We start from the raw sequence: 20,066 nt of genomic DNA, 5'->3' as shown, positions 1-20,066 counted from the left end.
GTTCAGTCCCTGGTCCGGAAGATCCCTTGGAGGCAGAAATGGTAACCCACTTCAGTATTCTTGCCTGGGAAATCCCATGGGCAGAGAAGGTTGGTGGACTACAGTACTTGGGGTGGCAAAAGAGTCAGACAGGGCTTAGTGACTAGACAACATTTTCCTTCTTTAGAGTATCCCAAACTTGAACTCTTCATTACTAAGTTTCTTATTTCATCAGGCCCCATCTTGCTAAAAGGAATTGTAACAATGCATAACAATAAAAATCTGGCCCAAAGTTTAGTAAGTAGATGGGGGGCCGGGGAGGGAAGGGAACTTAAACTATCAGCAGTGGTTATCTCAAGGATGGGAACTGTGATGTAGATGAAGGTAGTGAAAAAGAAAAGTTACATTTTATTCCATATATTTTATTTTTGCTTGATTTTTGTTGACAGTGATCATGTATTCATGGATCCTTTTAGTAATTTAGAATTTAGTTAAATTTGCACTTAATTGATTCTACTAACTAAAACTTGTCCTCACATTTGGGATTAAACTTGAGAGAGGCAGGGCTAGCTCTGTGGCCTAGATAAATGCTGACCTCACAGAGAACAAAAGTATCCTATAAATGTCCCCACTGTCTGAATTAAGCTTAAGAGTGATGCTCAAATTACAAGACACCAAGTTGAATAAAAATGCAAAATGTTCCAACTCTTTGTTACATCTACTTTTTCCTTTTTTCAAGAATGAACTACTGCTGTTCCTGAGAGCATCATAAAGATACAGGTCGTTTATGCTGCTACCCTGTATGGGTTTCAGTTGGTAGTAAATGGTTTTCTGAGAGGTTTGAGTTAAAGCTCTTATGTAAATAGAGAGAGGCTTACATAATGCTCTTTAAACTAGAACTTTGAAGACAATCTGCAGTAGGCATATGAGATCTGTCTGTGCAGCAAATGGCATCTGAAAAGTATCAGGAAGCCATCCAAGATTTGGTTCAAGAAAACAGGAAGAATAAACACCCACGGTGCAAGCTTCTGATCAATCGTTTAGCCAAACCTCAGCCACAACCAAACAGACAATGTGTAAGAGATGTGCCTTAGGTTTATAGTAGTGCTACTAAGCCAAAGTATATTTCAGCAGCGCTCTTGAGCACGGTTCATTGTCAATTTCTACGAAAAATTCTCCAGGGGCTGGAGCCATGCCTTCGGCCGGGCCGTTTCCCTCCCTGTAATGTTAGACAGTGCATCATCTCACGGAAGAGGCTAAACTGGTATTGATTCTCCTATGTTTAAAAGGAGTAACCGTTTCCAGCAAAGGCACGCTGGGGGCGGGAGGTGGGGGAAAGGGGTGGTCTGTGTAACGGAGAAAACACTTCAAACTGAAAGCGCTGCCGAGAAGGGAGGAGGGAAGCTGCGGTGAGCGAGCGGCGGCTTCTCTCTGCCCAAGTATCCGGGCTGCAAAGTTCTGGCCACAACAGCTGCGACGCTTTCTTTCGGTAGACCTGCGGCGAGAGTTGTTTCTCTGTCAAAAGAGAGAGATTTCTGTACTTCTCAGGGAGGCGGGCCGCACCGTCTTCCGACCGTTTCCACTGTCGCCTCGGTTACTCCGGTCCTTACGACCTCCGTTCGGAACCCCGTCCTTGTACAGCCAGGAGGGAGAGACCGGGGAGGAGGAGCGCGCGCGCTGGGTTTCAAACTCGGGCGAACTTTGCAGAAGCCCCCGGTCTTCACCGGGCTCCGTGCAGGCGCCCCTCCCGATTTCCCAGTCCTACAGCCCCGGGGCCCAGAGAGAAAGTGGTCTCTAACTTTCAGGTCCATTCCAACCCGGAGATTGGGTTGCACCGGGAGTTAGAGGTTCGCGAAATAACTACTGCGGCCGAGCGAGCTCGGGGCCGCGCGCTCGAGGTCGGAGGGCAGACGGCTGGAGGAAGCCTCCGGGCCTGGAGCCCCGGGAAGTGTCCCGCCCTGCTCGGCCCGGGATGAGTCCCTCTTCGCCGGCCCCCTCCTCATCCCTCCGCTCCCACCTCCCCCTACCCCACTCCGGTCCCTACAGCTCCGCGGAAAGGGGACTCCGCAAGCAGAGTCCCCAGCAGCCGGCATCTGCCAACTGCCCTGACACCCCTTTTCCCCTGCCACGTAAACACCATTGAGAACTGCGTAGACTCGCGTTCCCGCACCTGCCCTTTCCCCAGAAGCCTGAAAGTGGCTGAATGGAAACACTGACACGTGAAAACTCTATTCTGAGTGACTTAGCGTCCGCCGCCTTGAGGTTTTAATCTTGCTCTGCTCGTCCTGCCCGGCGCTCGGGGCAGATGTCCACAAGGTCCCGGAGTTCTTTACTGTCCCCGGGGGAAGGTGAGACGAGGAGGATGGGGAAGGTGGAGAAGGAAACGTGAGAGGTCTGGGGCCACTTGGTATATACAAGAGGATATCCTAATCCCAGGAACTGAGGTCCCCTGCATTGTTTCCAAGCCAAATGCACAGAGCAGCTTTTTTCGAAGCCCTGGGACCCCCAAGTCACGTCTTATGAACCGAGAGAACGGACGCGCGCGCCACCACTGACCATCTTGTCCTGGAGGTGGGGGCCGGTGGCTGTACTGTTCACGTTAACCCTGCCGCCTGCATCAGCAACAGGTATTAAAGTAAGGAGACCCATGGAACATCTGGTCCTCCTCCCCAGCCACCTTGTGGCCGACGCCCCGGCCCTGTGTTGCCCCAGACAGGGTAAGACAGAGTCTCAAGGTCACTTGTGGCCAACAAGGTGTGAGATTTCAAAATGTCAGGGCACTGCTTGGGGGACAAGCTTCTTGTCAAACCTCTTCTCAAAGGAACTGAGTGCCCTTGTCTTGGCCTTTGACTGTTTCCCACCTAAGAAAACCTTTTTTCTTTTGCAAATACAACATCGAGGATCTCTCGCGTCCCGGCAATTCTAGCTTTGACATTTCTTCTGAAAAGTGTTCGCGGCGGTGCATTTTGACTGGACTTCCCTTCCTTCCGCTTCCCTGCAGGGATCTTACTGCCTAGTTTTCTCAGCCTGAGACAATGACCGGTGACCCAGGTTTTCTCCAGACAGTTGATACGGGTTTCTCTGGCGTTCCAGGTCTACTTGAGGACCGCCCACCAAGCTCCTTGCTCTCCAACTACCACTGTCTGTACAGATTGGAAGAGATTCACTCTCTAAAATATGACCTCTTCCAACCTGAGGGCTCTTTCCCATGAAGCCAACGGAAAGAAGCAAAGGAAAGCAGCGGAGTTGGTGGCTGGACACCCCAAACTTTGCCCTCAGAGAAGGAAAACCTTCCATTCCTGCCTCTCACCACCGTGCATTGTATTCCTGAAACCCGGGAATGAAAATGGAAATTGTTTGATGTATGAGGAGACGTTATCTAATTAGGGCATAAGAAATTTAATCTTTCCAGCATGCAGGTCATATAATTAATGTTAATTTAACGCTCAAATTCTCAGTCATTAATTTTTATTCTCTTAGATGCAGTTTGGCAGGGGCCCCTGATCCATGGCAATGGATTTTACTAGATGTGAGAGCACACTTGGTCTTAGGAGTGACTCACCGCAGACCTTCCCATCCCAGTAACAAGATCGCATCATGTATGCATTATTAAGCCACGTAATTGAACGGTCCATAGTTTGCATATCAGACTATTAAAATAATGTGTTTTGCTTTTCTCCGAACACGAATTGTTCAAGCCTCTGCGAATATGTGGCGATTCTGATAATTATCACCAAATTACTGCAAATGTTCTCTTCATTAACATGATTTCTTTCAAGCATTTTCAAAAATGTGAATATTATCATGAATTAAGGAACTTCTTACAAAGTTGTCTCAACTTTTTTTTTTCAAAGAGACCTGTCACTTGGAAGGAAAGGATATAATTTAAGTCGGGAAGGGAGAGAACTTCTCTTGCTATGCTTTTCAAATGGCTTCCTCCAGCCAAATAAAAGTTTTCTGTCTGGATTTTCACACAGTTTCTAGGCAAGAGGCAGATACAGAGAGAAGAAAGGGAATATAAAAGTCACAGGAGAGTAAGAGAATTGATTTTTTTTTTTTTTAAGTTTTTACTATCTGATTCCCTCCTGGCATAGATAACTTGTCCCCACAAACAAATCATAACTTTTTTGCCACGCCCAGAGTAAACGAATATTCCCCCCTTTAAAAAATACCAACTCAAATTTTTCTAAAACTAACAGATTGTAATTAATTAAATAGTGCTGTTTTCCCTAGTTGTCCTAAGCTTTGTGGTTGGAGAAATTATAAGCCAAATCGTAAGGAGCCTTTATTGTAACCCTCCCTTCACACACTGTGTTCAAAGTTGAATAGTAAGATATTAAGAAAACAGAAAAGGAAGAAAGAACACTATTGCAAAATAAGAGTCTCTTTTAAATGTAAGAAATTTGCATCTATACACCATTCCAGTAAAATTTCCCTTTGGGTGATTTTTTAAACTCATAACAAACAGCTCATTCTGCCTCTGGTGTCACCGCTCCTTCCCGGTACAGCGTCGCTGTCGCGTGCAGGTCTCTCTCCTCCGACGGCGCTTCCAGAGCGGAGACGCTCCCACCAGTCTAAGCAAGGAGGGGGTTTCACCCATCGAAACGTCTCTCGAGTTTGAGAGGGTTGTAAGAGTTTTCCTAAATAAAATATGGCAGGGAAAGTGTAGGGAGGGAGAGAGAGTGTGTGGCGCATCCGCCCGCTCCAGCAGTAATCTGCATGGCTGTTCCCTGCTGGGCTGGATACCCCCTCCCCTCGTTCGGTGCCCGGATCCTCCCGGCCCCTCTTCTCGAGCCCGCTGTCAGCTCTCCGGGGAAGGGGTGCCAGGCCCCGGGCGGCACTTTTATTTTGGCTGAGAGGAGGGAACGTTGCTCCCAGGCCCGAGGGAGGCGAACTGAGCCCTTCTGTTTGGATTTCCCTCCTCGCTATAGCAACCAGCAGCATCCGGACAAAAATGCGCCCTCCCTGGACAATGGCCGGGCCTCCCGCTTCTCGCCCTCGCCTTCCTCCCCCGGATCGCAGCCAGGACCTGCCTAGGAGCTCAGTGGCTCGGTGGCCGGCAACGCCCCCACCCCCAGCCCGCGGCGTTCCCTAGCGGTACCCCCGGGAGGTCAAGCCGGGGCGCCCGGACGCCGCCGCCCGTTCTCCCTACCCGGGCTTACGCCCCACGCAGGTCGAGGCCCGGACACACTGCCTCCCGGCGGAGTACGCGGGATCCCACCGCGGAGTTTTCCGCGAGATTGTGTGGGTGGTTGGATGCCCCTGAGGGGCACCAACTCCAGCTTTTTTCAGTGTTTTTAAAAAAAGGTTAGTATAATGCACGAAGCAGACTACTCCTCCACCCCGCACATTCACGTAAATATAAGCATCCTAAACCACGGACCTAGGCTTGATCTCTGACTTTCTTTCACTCTCCCAAGGTTAATTAAGTTCCCTTCCACGAGCTCCTCGCCTATTCATTATTCTCTTCCTCTGACCTAGGGCGTCAATATGATCAGGCCTGTGACTCTGCCTGTCCTGTTTTCCTATTTTTGCATTTAATGCTGGGACCCAGCTGCCCCCAGATTACCATCAAAACTCGCAGCAAAGACCAGAGGGGTGAGATGGTCTCATTGCTCCAACCTAAGGCTCCTTTTTTCTGAGTCTTCTTCCAGACAATGCCAGCCTCTGCATTCCCAGGACCCACATTCTGGAAACCAGTCTTTTTAAAAAATAGTCATCTCTAGCTTCACTAAGCCCCAAAGTGCCTAGAATGACAGTTTTGAAACTCAGAGATCTAGAAGAAGATCCCAGTCCACAGCTATTATCGCTGTGGTCAACTGTACAAAAGAAAAACTTCGCTCAGTGCACCCGGACACTAACAATAGGACTTAGTGCATTCTTACACTTTAGCGGGGATTTGTATCCATACTCTGTCCAACCAGAATAAGAAAAATGAAGTCCGACTTCAACTAAACGCAGCCTTGTTTCCCCCAGTGATGGAAACCCAGCCCTAAATCTTGGACACATCACCATAAAGTAGCTGAGGATACTCTTCCCCTGCACCTGTGCACAGGTGTGTGGGGGTGCTCTTGGCCCCTCCTTCTGCTTCTCAGACTGTGCCCCAGAAGATAAGAAAGAGAAAGGACTGTGGCAAGAACTTAATCTCAGTACTATCTCTAAAAGCTTTGGAGCGAAGGAGGTTTCTGTTTAAATTACTTTTATCTATTAAAAAGTTGTCATTTCCTTCTGCTTTAGGGCAAGGGATAAGGGTGGGAAACACCTTCAGGCTTCATTGTTAGGAAGTCATTGAATGTTAGTCCTTTGAAAAGGAAATTTCAGAAAGGTAACTAAGAGCCACCAATCCCCTCAAGTTGTGTCCCTGCTATTTCAGTATAAACAAGCTGTATTAATGCCAAATAGAATTTGCCTTGTACACTGATGGAATGTGTCCTTTATGCTGTCTCCCCTGTAAGGCCTCATACTCACCACTCAAAATTTAGCAGACTTTCTTTGATAAATTACTCAATGTAATCCTTGAAATAGCTAGACTGCCTGCGTGATATGGTTTTAGAAGTCTTCAAGCCATGCCTGTCTATAAAATATTCACTTGTGGACTACAAAAGAGGGGGTCACTTTTAATGATGAGATTGAGAACATGAGAAAAGGAGAAACAGAATATCCACAAATTCAAATAATTTCATTTTACAATACTGAACTTAGAACATTACATCTTACTGGTTTACACAGTAGTAAAGGTAAAATAGAATCATCCATATGTGAGACATGGACAAACACAGATTTGGCAAGAATATGAAGAATGGGCGTTTCAACTTTCAGAAAACTTTTCCTTCTTCAAAACCGTTTATGACATGGAGACGGACGCACATTTAGAAACTTGTAAAATGTATATATAGACAATAACATATAAATCTATGTGGAAATTTTTTAATTGGGAAGACATCGTGCTGCATAATTAAAGATATTAACTTCTGTTCTTTTTAAAAGTAAATGTTTATTGTGTCTCACAAGAACTGGCAGCTTGGAAATGCATTTTCCTTGCTTCTTACAAATGCATCTCTAAGCCTGTAAGTCTTCAAGCTCTAAGGAGGTTTTCATTAAAGGAGCCAGCTGCCTCTTTGTGTGGATTGGTTGTTCAAAGCTGAAGCTCTAAAGTGGAAACCTCAGTTTTGACATTCTGTAGGCCCTTAGCAAAGAAGTTCCATTTAAATGTGGGGAAGCTCTCAAACAACTCCTGGATACTAGCAGAAGAGCAGAAAGTACAGGAATACAATGACTGGAATAAGGGAGAAAGGAGAATAAGAGAAGGGACTTGGAATCCTCCTCCAAGGTGGATATATTAAAAAGAAAATCCCAGTAGGTAATTTTACCCAAGTTTAAACCAGCTGCCACCTTGGAAGAAAATTCCCTTTGTTTCCTGATTTCCATTATCATAAAACTATTAAAACATCAATAAGAAATAAATTAAGATCTATCAAATGAATAAATACCATCTCACCTCTATCTTAATAAGTGCATCCTTTCAGCTCAATGTTTAGGAGTGATTATGGCGGTTTTTCTGCCAAGACTTGGTATGGAGCAATACAATAAATGATATTTTACACATGGTGTGTTTACTAGATGAAGTTAAAATCTAGTTCAAATTAGAGTGTACAGGTTGATATCATTAGTGTTACTCATGTGAAGACTTTGGGAGATTCTGGTCAAGGTGCTGGGCACTACTAAGACCCAGGTCTGGCTCACGCTTTTGAGAAGTGTGACAATGTGGGGATAAATATCTTTTTGGTTTAGCTCGGATTCTGAGTTATTTTCTCTCCAAGCAGTGCAGTAGGAAGTCCGCACCAATTCCTTAGACCAGTCCAGGTCAGGATACCGACTCAGCTGAGCCCTTGCTGAGACCTAGAGGAAGGGGATGGGCTGGTGAGGTTGCTCAGGACGCCTGGAGCTTGTTCTCGTGAAAGGGGCCCGGGGGACCCAGCAGTCAGCCAAGGAGGCTGCGAGGCCGGCGTGAACCGCTTGCTCAGCCATTGTCCTAGCCAGTGATCTCGGGGAACTGTACTGGAGTGAGGGAGATATCAAGACACCTTGTCAGTTCAAAGCATTTTAGGTTTGTTTGAAATCCTCTCCACGTCAACGTAAGCAGCCTCTGTATTCGAACAGTGCTTTGAACAGTGAAAGGGAATGAGCTGAATCAAAACCTGGAGGTGTCTCCCCGAGACACTTTCAACGTGCTTTTATGAGGGTGGAGAAATGCAGGGAGACGCGTGGACTCTGCTCCGGTGGTGTCAGCCGCAAAGAAAGGCGCCCACGACGGTGGGAGGAAAGGAAGGGAGGACCAAAAACCCCTCATCGGGGGTCTAAAACCTCTGAGGTTCCTGGAGCCCCAGGAAGGGGCTTCGCCGGGAGGCAGACTGGAAGCCGAGGTACCCAGGACCCGGCGTTCGCGCCAACCGGGCCTCCGGCGACAGGCGGAGAGGCGGGGGTGGCTCGGGGGGAGGTGGTACCCAGAGACACTGTGCGCGCCCAGCCCAGCCCGCCCGGTGATTGGCCAGGCTGCGGGGGTGGGGGTGGGGTGCAGAGGCTGAGGCTCAGGGGTAGGGCAGTGCTTTGTGTACTCCCGGGGATTTATTGGGTGCATTAATCGAGTAGAACCACCCGGCTTACCCTGTTGGGAATGTTTCGGCTCCGTTGCCTGCCAGCGAAATGAAGCGAAGGTGGGGGGAAGGGGTGGAGTGGAGACCTGGGACGTCAGCATGGGCTGAATCTCCGAGCAGTCATCGTCAGTGAAGTCCCGCTGCAGACAGGAAGTTTGGATGTACACATGCAGCCTATTCTTGTTCCCCCACCCAAAACCCCAGCGCCCAAAGCCTGAAACTGGGGGAAGGGAGGCAGAAGGAGAGGAGGGTTTGGGTTGGGGGGAATTTTAAACTGACTCCGAGTCTGGCCGCCTTGGTTCCCTCGGAGATTGGAAACCTTTTTCTTCCCTCGAGTGTTTCACCCCCACCGGCTGCAAAGGGCCTTGTCCCTTGAGAAATGAGAAATCAAATCCAGAGAAAAGCAGACACCTGCCCCGGAAGGGGGAGGGGGCGAGCTTTTCAGCATCCGGACGCGGCCCTTCCCGGCGGCTGGATCCATCCATCTGTGGGAGCTCCGAGTTGTCCCAGCCGAGCGGTTGGGGAGGAGGACAGCCGGCGGCCAGGGGTAGCGGGGCGGGGGCGGGGGGGGGGGGTGGGGGTGGAGGTGATGAAAAGAGGCGCGGCGGGTTGGGCCAGGACGTGGCTGGCGAGTGGCCCGTGCGCTCCCAAAGCCCCAGGAGAACCAGGCGCCCAGCGCTGGGGACACGGAGGCGCTGCTGAGGGAGGCGGTCCTGCCCTCCACCCAGCCCCTTCACTCCCGGTCGAGCAGCCGCGGGCGCCAGCGGCCGAGTCTGCGCGCTTCCAGGCTTGGACTTTTTCATTTTTTCCTAGCCGGGCAAAGTTACGGGATTCCTAGCAGCCCCCAGGCGCGCGGCCAGAGTGGCTCCGCGCTTGCGCGAGAACCCAGCGCCAGAAGGTGTGTATCCTCGCCTCGCCGCGCGGGTGCGCGCGTGGGGAGATGTAGGTCCGTTCGGTTGGCGGCCTGTGGGCTCGCCCCTCCCCTAACCATTTCTCTCTCTCTCCCCCACACACGCTCATAAACACAGGGCACGTGGAAATTCTCCGCCAAAGCGCCTTGCCCGGGCGAGTGCTCAACGCGGTGATTTATAAACAGCTCAGCCACTCCCCAAAGACCTCCGCTCCTCGTTAGTCATGATGAATTCTCTGGCCCGTTCCACTTTGCTGTCTAGATTAAGATGCTCGGAGGCCCCAAAGTGCTCCCCTTGAGCGTTGATTTGGCTTCCCTCACAAACTCACGATCGCCGGCAACGCCAGCACTAAAGGCAACGACGGAGGGTCGGAGGGCGGAGGGTGAGAGGTGGGGACGCAATTCACTTTCCCTGTGGTTGTGTTTTTACACCCCCCCCCCCCACGCCACCCCCTTCCAGGGCAGCAACTTCTGATTCGTTTTGCAGTATTCGCGCGGTACACTCGAGCGTGCGTGGTTGCTCCGCTGCTACAGCACCCGCCTGCGCCGGATCCTCCTACCCTTGCTAGCAGGCTCCGAAAGCGGCGGCAGGCACCTGCTCCGGGTGGCTGCGGCGCTGACGGCGCGACGCGCTCGTGCTGGGTAGAACCGTACTGCCGGTGCAGAGTCCCGCAGTCTCGCTCCGGAGTTCTCTGCTGAAGGCTAAGCAGACAGCTTCGCCAGTGAGCGCCTGGAAGCTGAGTTAGACCACCCCACCCGCTGGCGTCCGCCGAAGTTTAGGATTCGGAAGATTCCCCTAGTACAGCCCATTTTCCTTCACTCGCTCTTCCTCTCTTTCGAAGCAGCTAACGGAAAAAGTTGCATCCAAAAGCTCAAGGAACACGGAAAGCGCTCACGCAGTCGAAGCCGCCCTTGGTGCCTCCCTGCCCCTTACCCAGAGGCCGAACACCCCCTTGACAGCGCTCCTTGTCACAAAGAGAAGGTCTACTCGAGTAGGATCCTAGTTTTCCCTAAATCCAAACCTGTGCGCGCCCCCAGTGTTTGAATGTGTCAGAGACTTTTAGAGTTTTGTTTTGTTTTCAGTCCAGACCGCTGCGCTGTTAGAACAGGCAACTCCTCCGCTCCTGAACAAGTAGTCTCTTACAAAACCGAGGCGCCGGTGGAGCCTGCCTTTAATGCGGTCCTCACTCCGAGGTGCTGGAAGACCATCCGGTCTGGAACCTAAAAGGAGGAGATCTGGCGCTAGCGGGGTGGGGAGAGGCGAATAAAAGCACCTTTGGGGAGGCAAAAGTGTCACACCTGGAGCAAGAAGCACATGGGCACTGAAATTCTAATAGTTGGGGAAAGGAGACTTCAACGTGTGTGTGTGTGAGGGGGGGTGTAGCCTGACTTCTGGCTCTAGGTATGAGACGTTGGGGTGTATGTGTGTATGTGTGTCCCAAGGTGAATAAAAGTCGGACTCCCCCTGGATTGTGGGGACTCAGCCTTTCTCTTCCTCTTTCTTCACTCCTTCTCCCGCCCTATTGGGAGGAGAAGGTGGACCGACACCCCGCCCCCCCACCGCCACCCAAGTCTTGCAAGTGGCTGTGGTCGATAGAGGGCCGGGGCGCCCCCGCCCCCCGCCACTTCTCCGCCCGGACCGCCAGGCGCGTCTGCTTGGGAGACAGATGGGGGGCGGGCCCATCCTAGAGGGTCGGAGGAGGCCGGGGGTGGGGGAGAAGGGGAGGTGAGAACTCTGAGAATCTGAATGGGGCCGGGGTGGAGGGGGGTGGGGATCAGAGAACAGCTAAAAGGACTCCGCGCCCGGGGTGGGGGGGGGGAGCGGAGGAGGGGGCATCTCTGCGCCAATCAGTGGCGCCGGCCTGGGAGGTTGCTAGCGGTATCCACGTAAATCAAAGGGCGCGGAGCCAATGGGAGGGGGTGGAGGGGGCGGGGCCCAGGCGCGTGCCGCTGCGAGCTGGCGCTGCCAAGAGAGCGGGAGAGAGCTGGAGAGAGCAGGGAGAGGGGGGAGCGCTGAGCTAGTCGGAGAGTGAGCGAGAGCAAGGAGGGAGAGGAGGAGAAAGAGAGCGAGGGCGGGCGGGCGGGCGGGCGGGAGGCGGCGGCGGCGGCAGTAATAGCAGGAGCAGCCACAGAAGGCGTCGGAGCGGGCGTCGGAGCTGCCTGCTGGCTGGGAGAGAGAGAGAGGAGAGAGACGGAAAGCGAGCGAGGAGAGGAGCCCGAGGCGAAAAAGTAACTGTCAAATGCGCGGCTCCTTTAACCGGAGCGCTCAGTCCGGCTCCGAGAGTCATGGCGACCGCAGCGTCTAACCACTACAGCCTGCTCACCTCCAGCGCCTCCATCGTGCACACCGAGCCGCCGGGCGGCATGCAGCAGGGCGCGGGGGGCTACCGCGAGGCGCAGAGCCTGGTGCAGGGCGACTACGGCGCGCTGCAGAGCAACGGGCACCCGCTCAGCCACGCTCACCAGTGGATCACCGCGCTGTCCCACGGCGGCGGCGGCGGGGGCGGTGGCGGCGGCGGCGGGGGCGGGGGTGGCGGCGGGGGCGGCGGCGACGGCTCCCCCTGGTCCACCAGCCCCCTGGGCCAGCCGGACATCAAGCCCTCGGTGGTGGTACAGCAGGGGGGCCGAGGCGACGAGCTGCACGGGCCGGGTACCCTGCAGCAGCAGCAGCAGCAGCAACAACAACAGCAGCAGCAGCAGCAGCAACAGCAGCAGCAGCGGCCACCGCATCTGGTGCACCACGCCGCCAACCACCACCCGGGGCCCGGGGCATGGCGGAGCGCAGCGGCTGCGGCGCACCTTCCGCCCTCCATGGGAGCGTCCAACGGCGGCTTGCTCTACTCGCAGCCCAGCTTCACCGTGAACGGCATGCTGGGCGCCGGCGGGCAGCCGGCGGGGCTGCACCACCACGGCCTGCGGGACGCGCACGACGAACCGCACCACGCGGACCACCACCCGCACCCGCACTCGCACGCGCACCAGCAGCCACCGCCCCCGCCGCCCCCGCAGGGCCCGCCTGGCCACCCTGGCGCGCACCACGACCCGCACTCGGATGAGGACACGCCGACCTCGGATGACCTGGAGCAGTTTGCCAAGCAGTTCAAGCAGCGGCGGATCAAACTGGGATTTACCCAAGCGGACGTGGGGCTGGCGCTGGGCACCCTGTACGGCAACGTGTTCTCGCAGACCACCATCTGCAGGTTTGAGGCCCTGCAGCTGAGCTTCAAGAACATGTGCAAGCTGAAGCCTTTGTTGAACAAGTGGTTGGAGGAGGCGGACTCGTCCTCGGGCAGCCCCACGAGCATAGACAAGATCGCAGCGCAGGGGCGCAAGAGGAAAAAGCGGACCTCCATCGAGGTGAGCGTCAAGGGGGCTCTGGAGAGCCATTTCCTCAAATGCCCCAAGCCCTCGGCCCAGGAGATCACCTCCCTCGCGGACAGCTTACAGCTGGAGAAGGAGGTGGTGAGAGTTTGGTTTTGTAACAGGAGACAGAAAGAGAAAAGGATGACCCCTCCCGGAGGGACTCTGCCGGGCGCCGAGGATGTGTACGGGGGGAGTAGGGACACGCCACCACACCATGGGGTGCAGACACCCGTCCAGTGAACTCGAGCGGGAGGGGGAGGGGCAGAGCGCGGGGCTCCCCCTCCCCTTTGGTCCGCGGCCCTTTCCCGACCCCCTTGTTCCCTCTCTAACTTCTGATTGTTATTTTCTTTTTAATTATTATTTCCCCGTCCCTTAAAAAGAAAAAAAATAATAATAAGGAAAACAACTAAGGCACTGGACTATCCTTTAAACGGTAGCAGGTGTAATGATGTTTTGACCTTTACAGACTAGTACCCAGGCAATGGAGTGGAGTGTCTCCTAGAGAGAGTGAGCAGAGTATGTGTGTGTGTGTGTGTGTGTGTGAGAGAGAGAGAGAGAGAGAGAGAGAGAGAAAGAGAAAGAGAGAGATGGCGAACACTGAGTTAAATACCTGGCAAAACTAAATAAATTACCAAAAAGAAAAAATTCCACCAAACCGTAGTAAATACAAAACACAGCTCCTGATGCTCGGTGTTGGCACATGCTGCTGTGTTTATTCAATGTGGATCCCCATCAGGAAAGAGGGAAAAATACACACGTTCTTTGATGTAGGCAAAACTTAACCACATAAATTTGCACTGCAGGAAAATTGAAGTTTACATGAACAAAGTCACGAGCATGTTTTTTCTTTCTCCCACCGTTAATTTTGAAATTGCCGGGTTGGGTTTGGTTTGATTTCTGGGAGAGAGTTGAAGCCAGCTTTTGGCCACTCTCCATTTCTAATGCTCTTGTGTTGCCCCTCCTTATTCCTACTGTTTGTGAACTTTGGTTACCTTCAGATCCCATCTCCTTACATTAGGATAACGTTTATTTGCTCCTTTTACCAAAGCAAACCCGATCGTCTTCATACAAAATAAACAATTCTCTGCTTTCAGGAAATGGGCATGTTCTACCCGCTTTATCCAAGGCAAGAATCCTGTTTGGAATACAAAAATGAAAGTGAAGCATTGGTTTCGGTGACCAGCCACAAAGTAAACTTCATTTTCAGGCAGTGTTTCTGGGGGAGGTTGTGGAGGGGAGAAAAAGCGAAATCGATAGTGAGTGACTGATTGCTTCATTTTATCAGGCGGGGCCCATTGTGAAAGAGCTCAGAGGAAATGCCGAGGTTAAATATATTTTCAGAGTTGTCCAACAGAAGGAAAGTGGCACCTTGAAAGGAACAAGGGAAATATATATCTTCAGACACCACCGCTCAGTTGTTTGCCTTCAGTTTTAATAACTTAATTATGAGGAATTATTTGTGCTGACAGCAGCAGTTAAACTTTGTTCCTCTAATAGCTTTTTTTTTTTTTTAACATAAAATAATCTGGGAACTTAATGGTGTATGCATAGACTATGATTCTTAGCACACAAAATACCCACATGCCTACAGAGAATATCTCCACTCTAGGCTGACTTTTGTCTTCACTAGCTCATTTGTTTATCAAATCATATATAAGGTCCCACACCCTATTCGTATGTAATTTATTGCAGAACATACCAGTTTGACTTGGACAGCTTTCCCCCCTCTTTTACTAAAGAAGCCAAATGAAGTATAGGAAAACAATGTTATTTTCAATCCTTCCTACTCTCCCTTTGTTAACAGTTTTAAGTGCGTTTTTTTTTTTTTTTTTTGACCTTATCTTGATGGAAAACGGTTGACTCCCTTAACAAAAGACTCTGCTGAGAAGTTTAAGTGGGGGGGAAAAAAAAAAACTTGTAACTTTACTGAAAATAAATACCATTAAACTGTGATCAGTTAAAATATTAAATAATAATCAGCACAAAAGGGCGCTAAAAGGGAAAATACTTTGTATTCACCTTAAAAGTTTGGGGCTTTTTTTCCTGGTTAGGTCTTAGACAAATTTTTATTTTAAAAAATTAAATTCTCACTACCAGAAAATGATGGTTCAGCATCAAATTAGCATTGCAATTAGTAGTTAAGGTTTTAGGAACTATGCTTTATATTGTCTTTTCAAACACCTGTGATTGTTTCATTTTCAGTGTTTTTGCAAGATAAATGATGGCTTATAAATGGGCATATTTATTTGCCTGTATTTCATTTCCCCCAGTGAAGGTCTCAAGGAGATGGGCATGGAGCTCCTTGGGGGTGCATCATGCCGCCTGTTCCTGAGGTGTGGGAACTGGCCTTTAGAGAAGCAATCCAGAGCAGGGCATAGAGCCAATGGTAAAGGGAGGAAATGAATTTTCAAATTCTTATTACCAAGTGGGTAAGGTCAGAAGCTGGAGTTCAGGGGATGTGTCTGTAGCCTCTAACTCTCATAGGTTTACTAAGATGAAAGTTACCACTGAACCTTACCACTATGTATATATGTTTAATATCTGTCTTTTGAAATGCAGAAATAGTTTAAATGTTTCTTTGTCTATTTTCTTTTTTTTAAATGCTACCCAGGGAAATATTTTCATATCATTTTTAAGTGGCCTGCCTCAATGTATATTTATTTCTTTTAAAGCAAAAAGGTTCTGGAAACTGTTTTTCTGTAGCTTTAAATGAGTAGGTAAGCAAAATCTATATGGGATGTAATTTTTTTTTGTTCAGTCTCTTTAAAAATACTTTGTTTTGGTACATTTGGTTGTGCTTGTGGGGAAAATAAAAACGCAGAGATCCTTATATATTTATGTTAAAGTAATATTTTATTATCTACATAAAACAGAAATGCACAATACCTTCGTAGTTTGTTCTAATTATTGAAATATCTTTATTTTATTTTAAAAATAGTGCCAAGTTTTAAGGGGGGAAAACCCTAGACCTTATACTGACTGAGTTGAGTTGTGTGTAAACACTTCCCTTCCTTTATACTTCATAAAGTTTTGGAATAAATTTTATGCATATACTGCCAGATTTCATGTTTATAACTTTCAGGAGCTTTTTTTTTTTTTTTAAGAGCAATTACTCTTCTGGTTCACTTTTCTTTGCAAAAACTATCGGTCCCAAACCTTGCAGTTACTATGCCTGTAGCATTTCATTGAAATGGTCCCTGGGTTTGAGCTTCAATTTGTTTCCATTTCATGGTCTGACAAAGAGATATTTGTCCTCTGATATATCTGCAGTGTCCCTGCATCTTTCTTCTAGGTTAGCTTTACCTTATCTGATTGTGCTTTTTTGGAGAGCATCCATGAAACTAGGTGAACTTTGATCTTTACCCACATGTCCTCACATAATTTGGGACCTACAGAAGAGCAAGGCTTAGTTAAGAGAGTTATTCTTTTTCATGATTAACAAATATCTTTCAACAAAGAATGCTTCTGGCAATATGCACTATGTGTGTTTGCCAGGTGATTAGAGGTGGGTGCTATATGTTTTTCCTTTCAGGCTTACAGAAAAAAAATGGGATTTGCAATGGTTTATACGGTAGTGTCTATTTCTCATCAGCCAAGCAAACAGGATCTGAAACAGGAAATAAAAGAAAAAGAAAAGAACATATGAAAGAGACTCAAGATTGGGATGTGAATAACATTGTTTCAGATAGTCTTAGAGGGAACATCACACTTAACCAAAATCAGTTTTAAGGTTAGTGAGAAATACAAGCAGTGTTGCATTAGTTTACAAGTTTGCTGATGTATTTAAAACCCTCCTTGGAACAGTGGTTTAAGTATATATGCCCATTTGAAAGGTAGTTTCTGGGCTTATTACATCTGATCATCCTTTCTAACTCCTAGTCAATAATACCCAGGTCCCAAACAGATTCAGCCAAATGACCTTATCAATAGTCTGAAAGAGAAGTGACAGAAAGAAGAAGTATTTTGTGACCGCAGTCATGCTGATGGGTAAAATGTTTAAGCTGGCTATAGATTTGAGTTCTGGGTCAATATCCCCCTCCATTGTAGGCAGAAAACAAGCAGCATGTGCCCTCTGCAGGGCATTTGAGTGGACCTTGAGAAGGTGTTTTTTGTTCTTAGCCACAGGGGCTACTGACTGGAAACCGTCACGTGTTAAACGGACACGCCATGGTTTTGACCCACGCCTGCCATTCCGACTCTAGAACTACTCTGGCAGTTTTTGATGCCCTTTTGGGGAGTGTATGGCATGCTAAGATGAAAAACTCCGTCATTGCCACTGAGAGAAATCTGTGGGGCAGTCATCCCTAAAATGCAGACTAGCCATGACCAACCCTTTCGTTTTCCTAAAGACAATAACACAGAATACAGCCATCCTGAAAGAGTTCCTGTGTTTCCTTTTAAAATTTATGGTGTAAGATGGGGAAGAAACAATCCTGTGGGAGAGTTATGTGATGGTCAGCTGGAGGGAATGGCCATAAATAATATTATGCTTGGCACTTCTAAACATTCTCGGTTCCCACGAAGTTACCTCCTTTATATTTCAGATGCAACAACAATAGCAATATTCTCCTTCCCCTCCAGCTCCTACTGGGGGAGCCACACTGGTTGGCAAAATTTTCTGGTGAAATGGCTTTAATAAAGGCACTCATCTTTCTATCATTTTATTTCTCCAAAAGCAACTAATAAAGAGATGCAACAGCAACAATGGGGGTGGGGGGGGGCGGTATGTGAACGCACTGGTACCTGCCCTTGTGTGTCTATATGCTGCATTCATTTGCCTTTTATTTGCCTTACTGTGGAAGCAGCGACTTGGATAGTGCTGGATTGCAGGGTGAGAGAAATGATCTTTTTATCACTGGTCTCTGTGATTTGTCTTTGTTGATTTTTCAATCAGTTTATAGAACTCAGTTCTAGATTCTATTAAATTCCTAGACAAGGTAAAGAATGAGGGAAAGAACGGAGCTTATACAGAAAAAAGGAAGAAGGATGGTGAAGGGAAGGTCAAAGGTATAAGTGTTTTTTGGGGTCTGCTTGTATATCTCAGTGAGGCAAAAGGGACGGTGTTTATTTAAAATGAAAAGAAAAAGATGCATCTTGAAGTACTATGGACAAATCTTGACAACATGACTAAATGGGACCTACAGCTAAATTTTAAACAAATGTTTTCCCTGTTCAGGGAAGTTTACTTTTTCAATGATGCATAGTCTCTTAACAGGGGGCAGATGGTGGTAGGAGAGAACCAGGGTTCCTGGTACCTATCACCACTTGATTCAGGATGGGAAATAATGCACAAGTGGCAGGGGCTTGCCACTTAACTAGCAAATTATGGAATAAACTTGCTCACCTTTGTAGAACTTAAGCCAGACTTATTTCAATGCCCCTTATGTAGATGTGAGTACAGAGGGCCAGAAAATGGCTTTTTAGTTTTCTTTAAGGCTTTGCTTGGTTATGGAGATAAAGAAAAATCAAAATATTTTCACATTGTTCTTGTATTTGGTGGGAAGCTAGGAAATATGTTTCCTCCCCCCCTTTTTTTTAAGAAAAAAAGTTAATTAACTTTATCATGTAGTACTTTCCCTTTACCATAATAACAACTCTGCTTGGCTTAGCTATTAGAGATTTTAAATACAATATCATGTCGCATCAAAACAACCCTGGCCTCTCTCATTGTTCCCAGAATTCTGGTTGTTGATAACATGAAGATGTATTACTTTTTTTAATGTCTTAAATGTTATTTAATACATCAGTAAAAGTGCATCTATATCTTAAACTTCATTTCTTCCACGTCTTTTCTGAGTTTTTATAGCTCTTTGTCTGGGATTGGGGTGGGGGGGACTTCCTTAGGCGCCTCGCCTATGAGGAGCCTGGGCTCTGGGGTGGTGTGTAGCTGGCAGCAAACAGCTCTCTGCTCTCAGAATGGGGAGCTGTCATCTAGAGAAAAGAAGAAAATAAATGCCCCACAAAGACTCACTTGTCACTGATTTCAGAAAGACAGGGGAGCACTTGGACCCCATCTGAGTAATATGGAGGGGATTTTGATTGTTATACATTGTATACGATTAACTCTCAGTGTGCAGAACGACGGTGATAGGAAACCTCGCGGTGGAGTAAATTTGAATCTGCATCCATTTTGATTTGGAGCATGTATTTTTCCTCCCACCAGTGTTTCCTCTGGGTTTGTTGTTCAAAAAGAAAGAAAGAAAAAAGCCACGCACAACTAAATATGGCCAAAGTTTGGCAGCAGAGTGGGAAAAAGAAAAAGTTTCTTGCGGGCTTGTAAAATCAGCCATTGTGAATTACTGGGCTCTACTGTTTGGGCAAATCCTTGTGCAAAGTGTTGGGAGTCCTCCGTCCTGCTCTTAAGAAATCTCATTCCGTCCGAGGAATTTTGTGTTCCACAGCACTGGATTCTGGAGAGAATAATTTGACATTAACAACTTTGTGTTTATTTGTTTGCTCTCCTAACAATACTCCTTCCAAGTTGTTACAGCGACTGAGCCAGGCGGACTAGTGTCCTGCGCGCGGGTCTCGGCTTGGCGCCCGGGAGACACCGCAGCCCGGCTGCGCGCCCCCTACCTCGGAGAGCCCAGCTTGGAAAGGTAGACCCGGTTTGCTCCCCTCATCCCCCTCCGGCTGGGCGGTTGGGGGACAGAAGGGAGAGGAGCCCCGCTTTCTCCCGATTCCAGCCCTGGCCTTCGCTGAGGGATGCAGAACCACCTCTAAGTGTTTTCGCCAGACATGGAGATTCTCTGAGGCTCCAGAGGCGGACGCCTCAACCCTTTAGGGGGAGGTTGAACAGCCCAGACCTTCTGGGCCATTCCAGCACACTCCTTGTCCAGGCAGATCCTGGGAGGCCGAGAGAGGGTAGACGACGGGCAGATCTGGTTATCTGGCGAGAGGAGATCTGATGGTCAGGAGAACGAGGGCAGATGCCCAGGGTGCGACCGCCGCCCCCGGGGAAGTTGTAGTCGCGCTGAGTTGGCGAGGTCTCTCCGGGGGCGCGCTTGGCCCGGGCATAGATGCCATGGGGGCACAGAGGTGACTAAGGGTCGAGGGTCCAGGGGCAGTGAATCTCCTAGCTTTCTGCCTGCGCAGCTTTTCCGTTTGTCTCTGCAAAGTTGGGCCCAGGACACGGTTTTCTGATTGATAGAGGCAATCGT

The 20,066-nt window shown here is 49.0% G+C and overlaps 2 protein-coding genes and 2 long non-coding RNA genes across 5 annotated transcripts; 3 read left to right on the top strand and 1 right to left on the bottom strand.

Moving 5' to 3' along the window:
* Nucleotides 1–6,583: 6,583 nt before the first annotated feature.
* On the bottom strand, nucleotides 6,584–9,182 carry LOC147365957 (uncharacterized). Of its 2 annotated transcripts, none has more exons than XR_015132351.1 (3): nucleotides 9,045–9,182; nucleotides 8,644–8,773; nucleotides 6,584–8,037 (listed from the first exon to the last, which is right to left on the bottom strand). It is a non-coding gene; the product is annotated as an uncharacterized LOC147365957 (long non-coding RNA). The 2 variants fall into 2 exon arrangements; XR_015132352.1 differs by having other exon boundaries at nucleotides 6,584–7,878.
* On the top strand, nucleotides 8,806–9,928 carry LOC147365956 (uncharacterized). The gene is made up of 3 exons (XM_086316385.1): nucleotides 8,806–9,180; nucleotides 9,447–9,531; nucleotides 9,662–9,928. The coding sequence occupies exons 1-3, from the start codon at nucleotides 9,013–9,015 to the stop codon at nucleotides 9,763–9,765; spliced, it is 357 nt and encodes a 118-aa protein (XP_086172511.1). The 5' UTR covers nucleotides 8,806–9,012; the 3' UTR covers nucleotides 9,766–9,928.
* On the top strand, nucleotides 9,929–11,026 carry LOC147365955 (uncharacterized). Its single transcript, XR_015132353.1, has 2 exons — nucleotides 9,929–10,535; nucleotides 10,627–11,026. It is a non-coding gene; the product is annotated as an uncharacterized LOC147365955 (long non-coding RNA).
* Nucleotides 11,027–11,442: 416 nt separating this feature from the next.
* On the top strand, nucleotides 11,443–17,860 carry POU3F2 (POU class 3 homeobox 2). The gene has a single exon (XM_086316384.1). The coding sequence runs from the start codon at nucleotides 11,830–11,832 to the stop codon at nucleotides 13,144–13,146; it is 1,317 nt and encodes a 438-aa protein (XP_086172510.1). The 5' UTR covers nucleotides 11,443–11,829; the 3' UTR covers nucleotides 13,147–17,860.
* Nucleotides 17,861–20,066: the final 2,206 nt, after the last annotated feature.

Source organism: Bos grunniens, chromosome 9, assembly GCF_055505025.1.
Source record: "Bos grunniens cultivar Pamir isolate PY7600 chromosome 9, Bosgru_T2T1.0, whole genome shotgun sequence".
Classification (NCBI taxonomy): Eukaryota; Metazoa; Chordata; class Mammalia; order Artiodactyla; family Bovidae; genus Bos; species Bos grunniens.
This window is presented reverse-complemented; position numbering and strand designations above follow the sequence as displayed.

Excerpts from the sequence above, each read along its gene's own strand:
- LOC147365956 (XM_086316385.1), top strand. The coding sequence starts at position 9,013 with ATGAGAAATCAAATCCAGAGAAAAGCAGACACCTGCCCCGGAAGGGGG. Across the intron at positions 9,181-9,446 it reads AGGACAGCCGGCGGCCAGGG|CCGGGCAAAGTTACGGGATT; the intron begins GTAGCGGGGCGG and ends ATTTTTTCCTAG. Across the intron at positions 9,532-9,661 it reads CGAGAACCCAGCGCCAGAAG|GGCACGTGGAAATTCTCCGC; the intron begins GTGTGTATCCTC and ends TCATAAACACAG.
- POU3F2 (XM_086316384.1), top strand. The coding sequence starts at position 11,830 with ATGGCGACCGCAGCGTCTAACCACTACAGCCTGCTCACCTCCAGCGCC.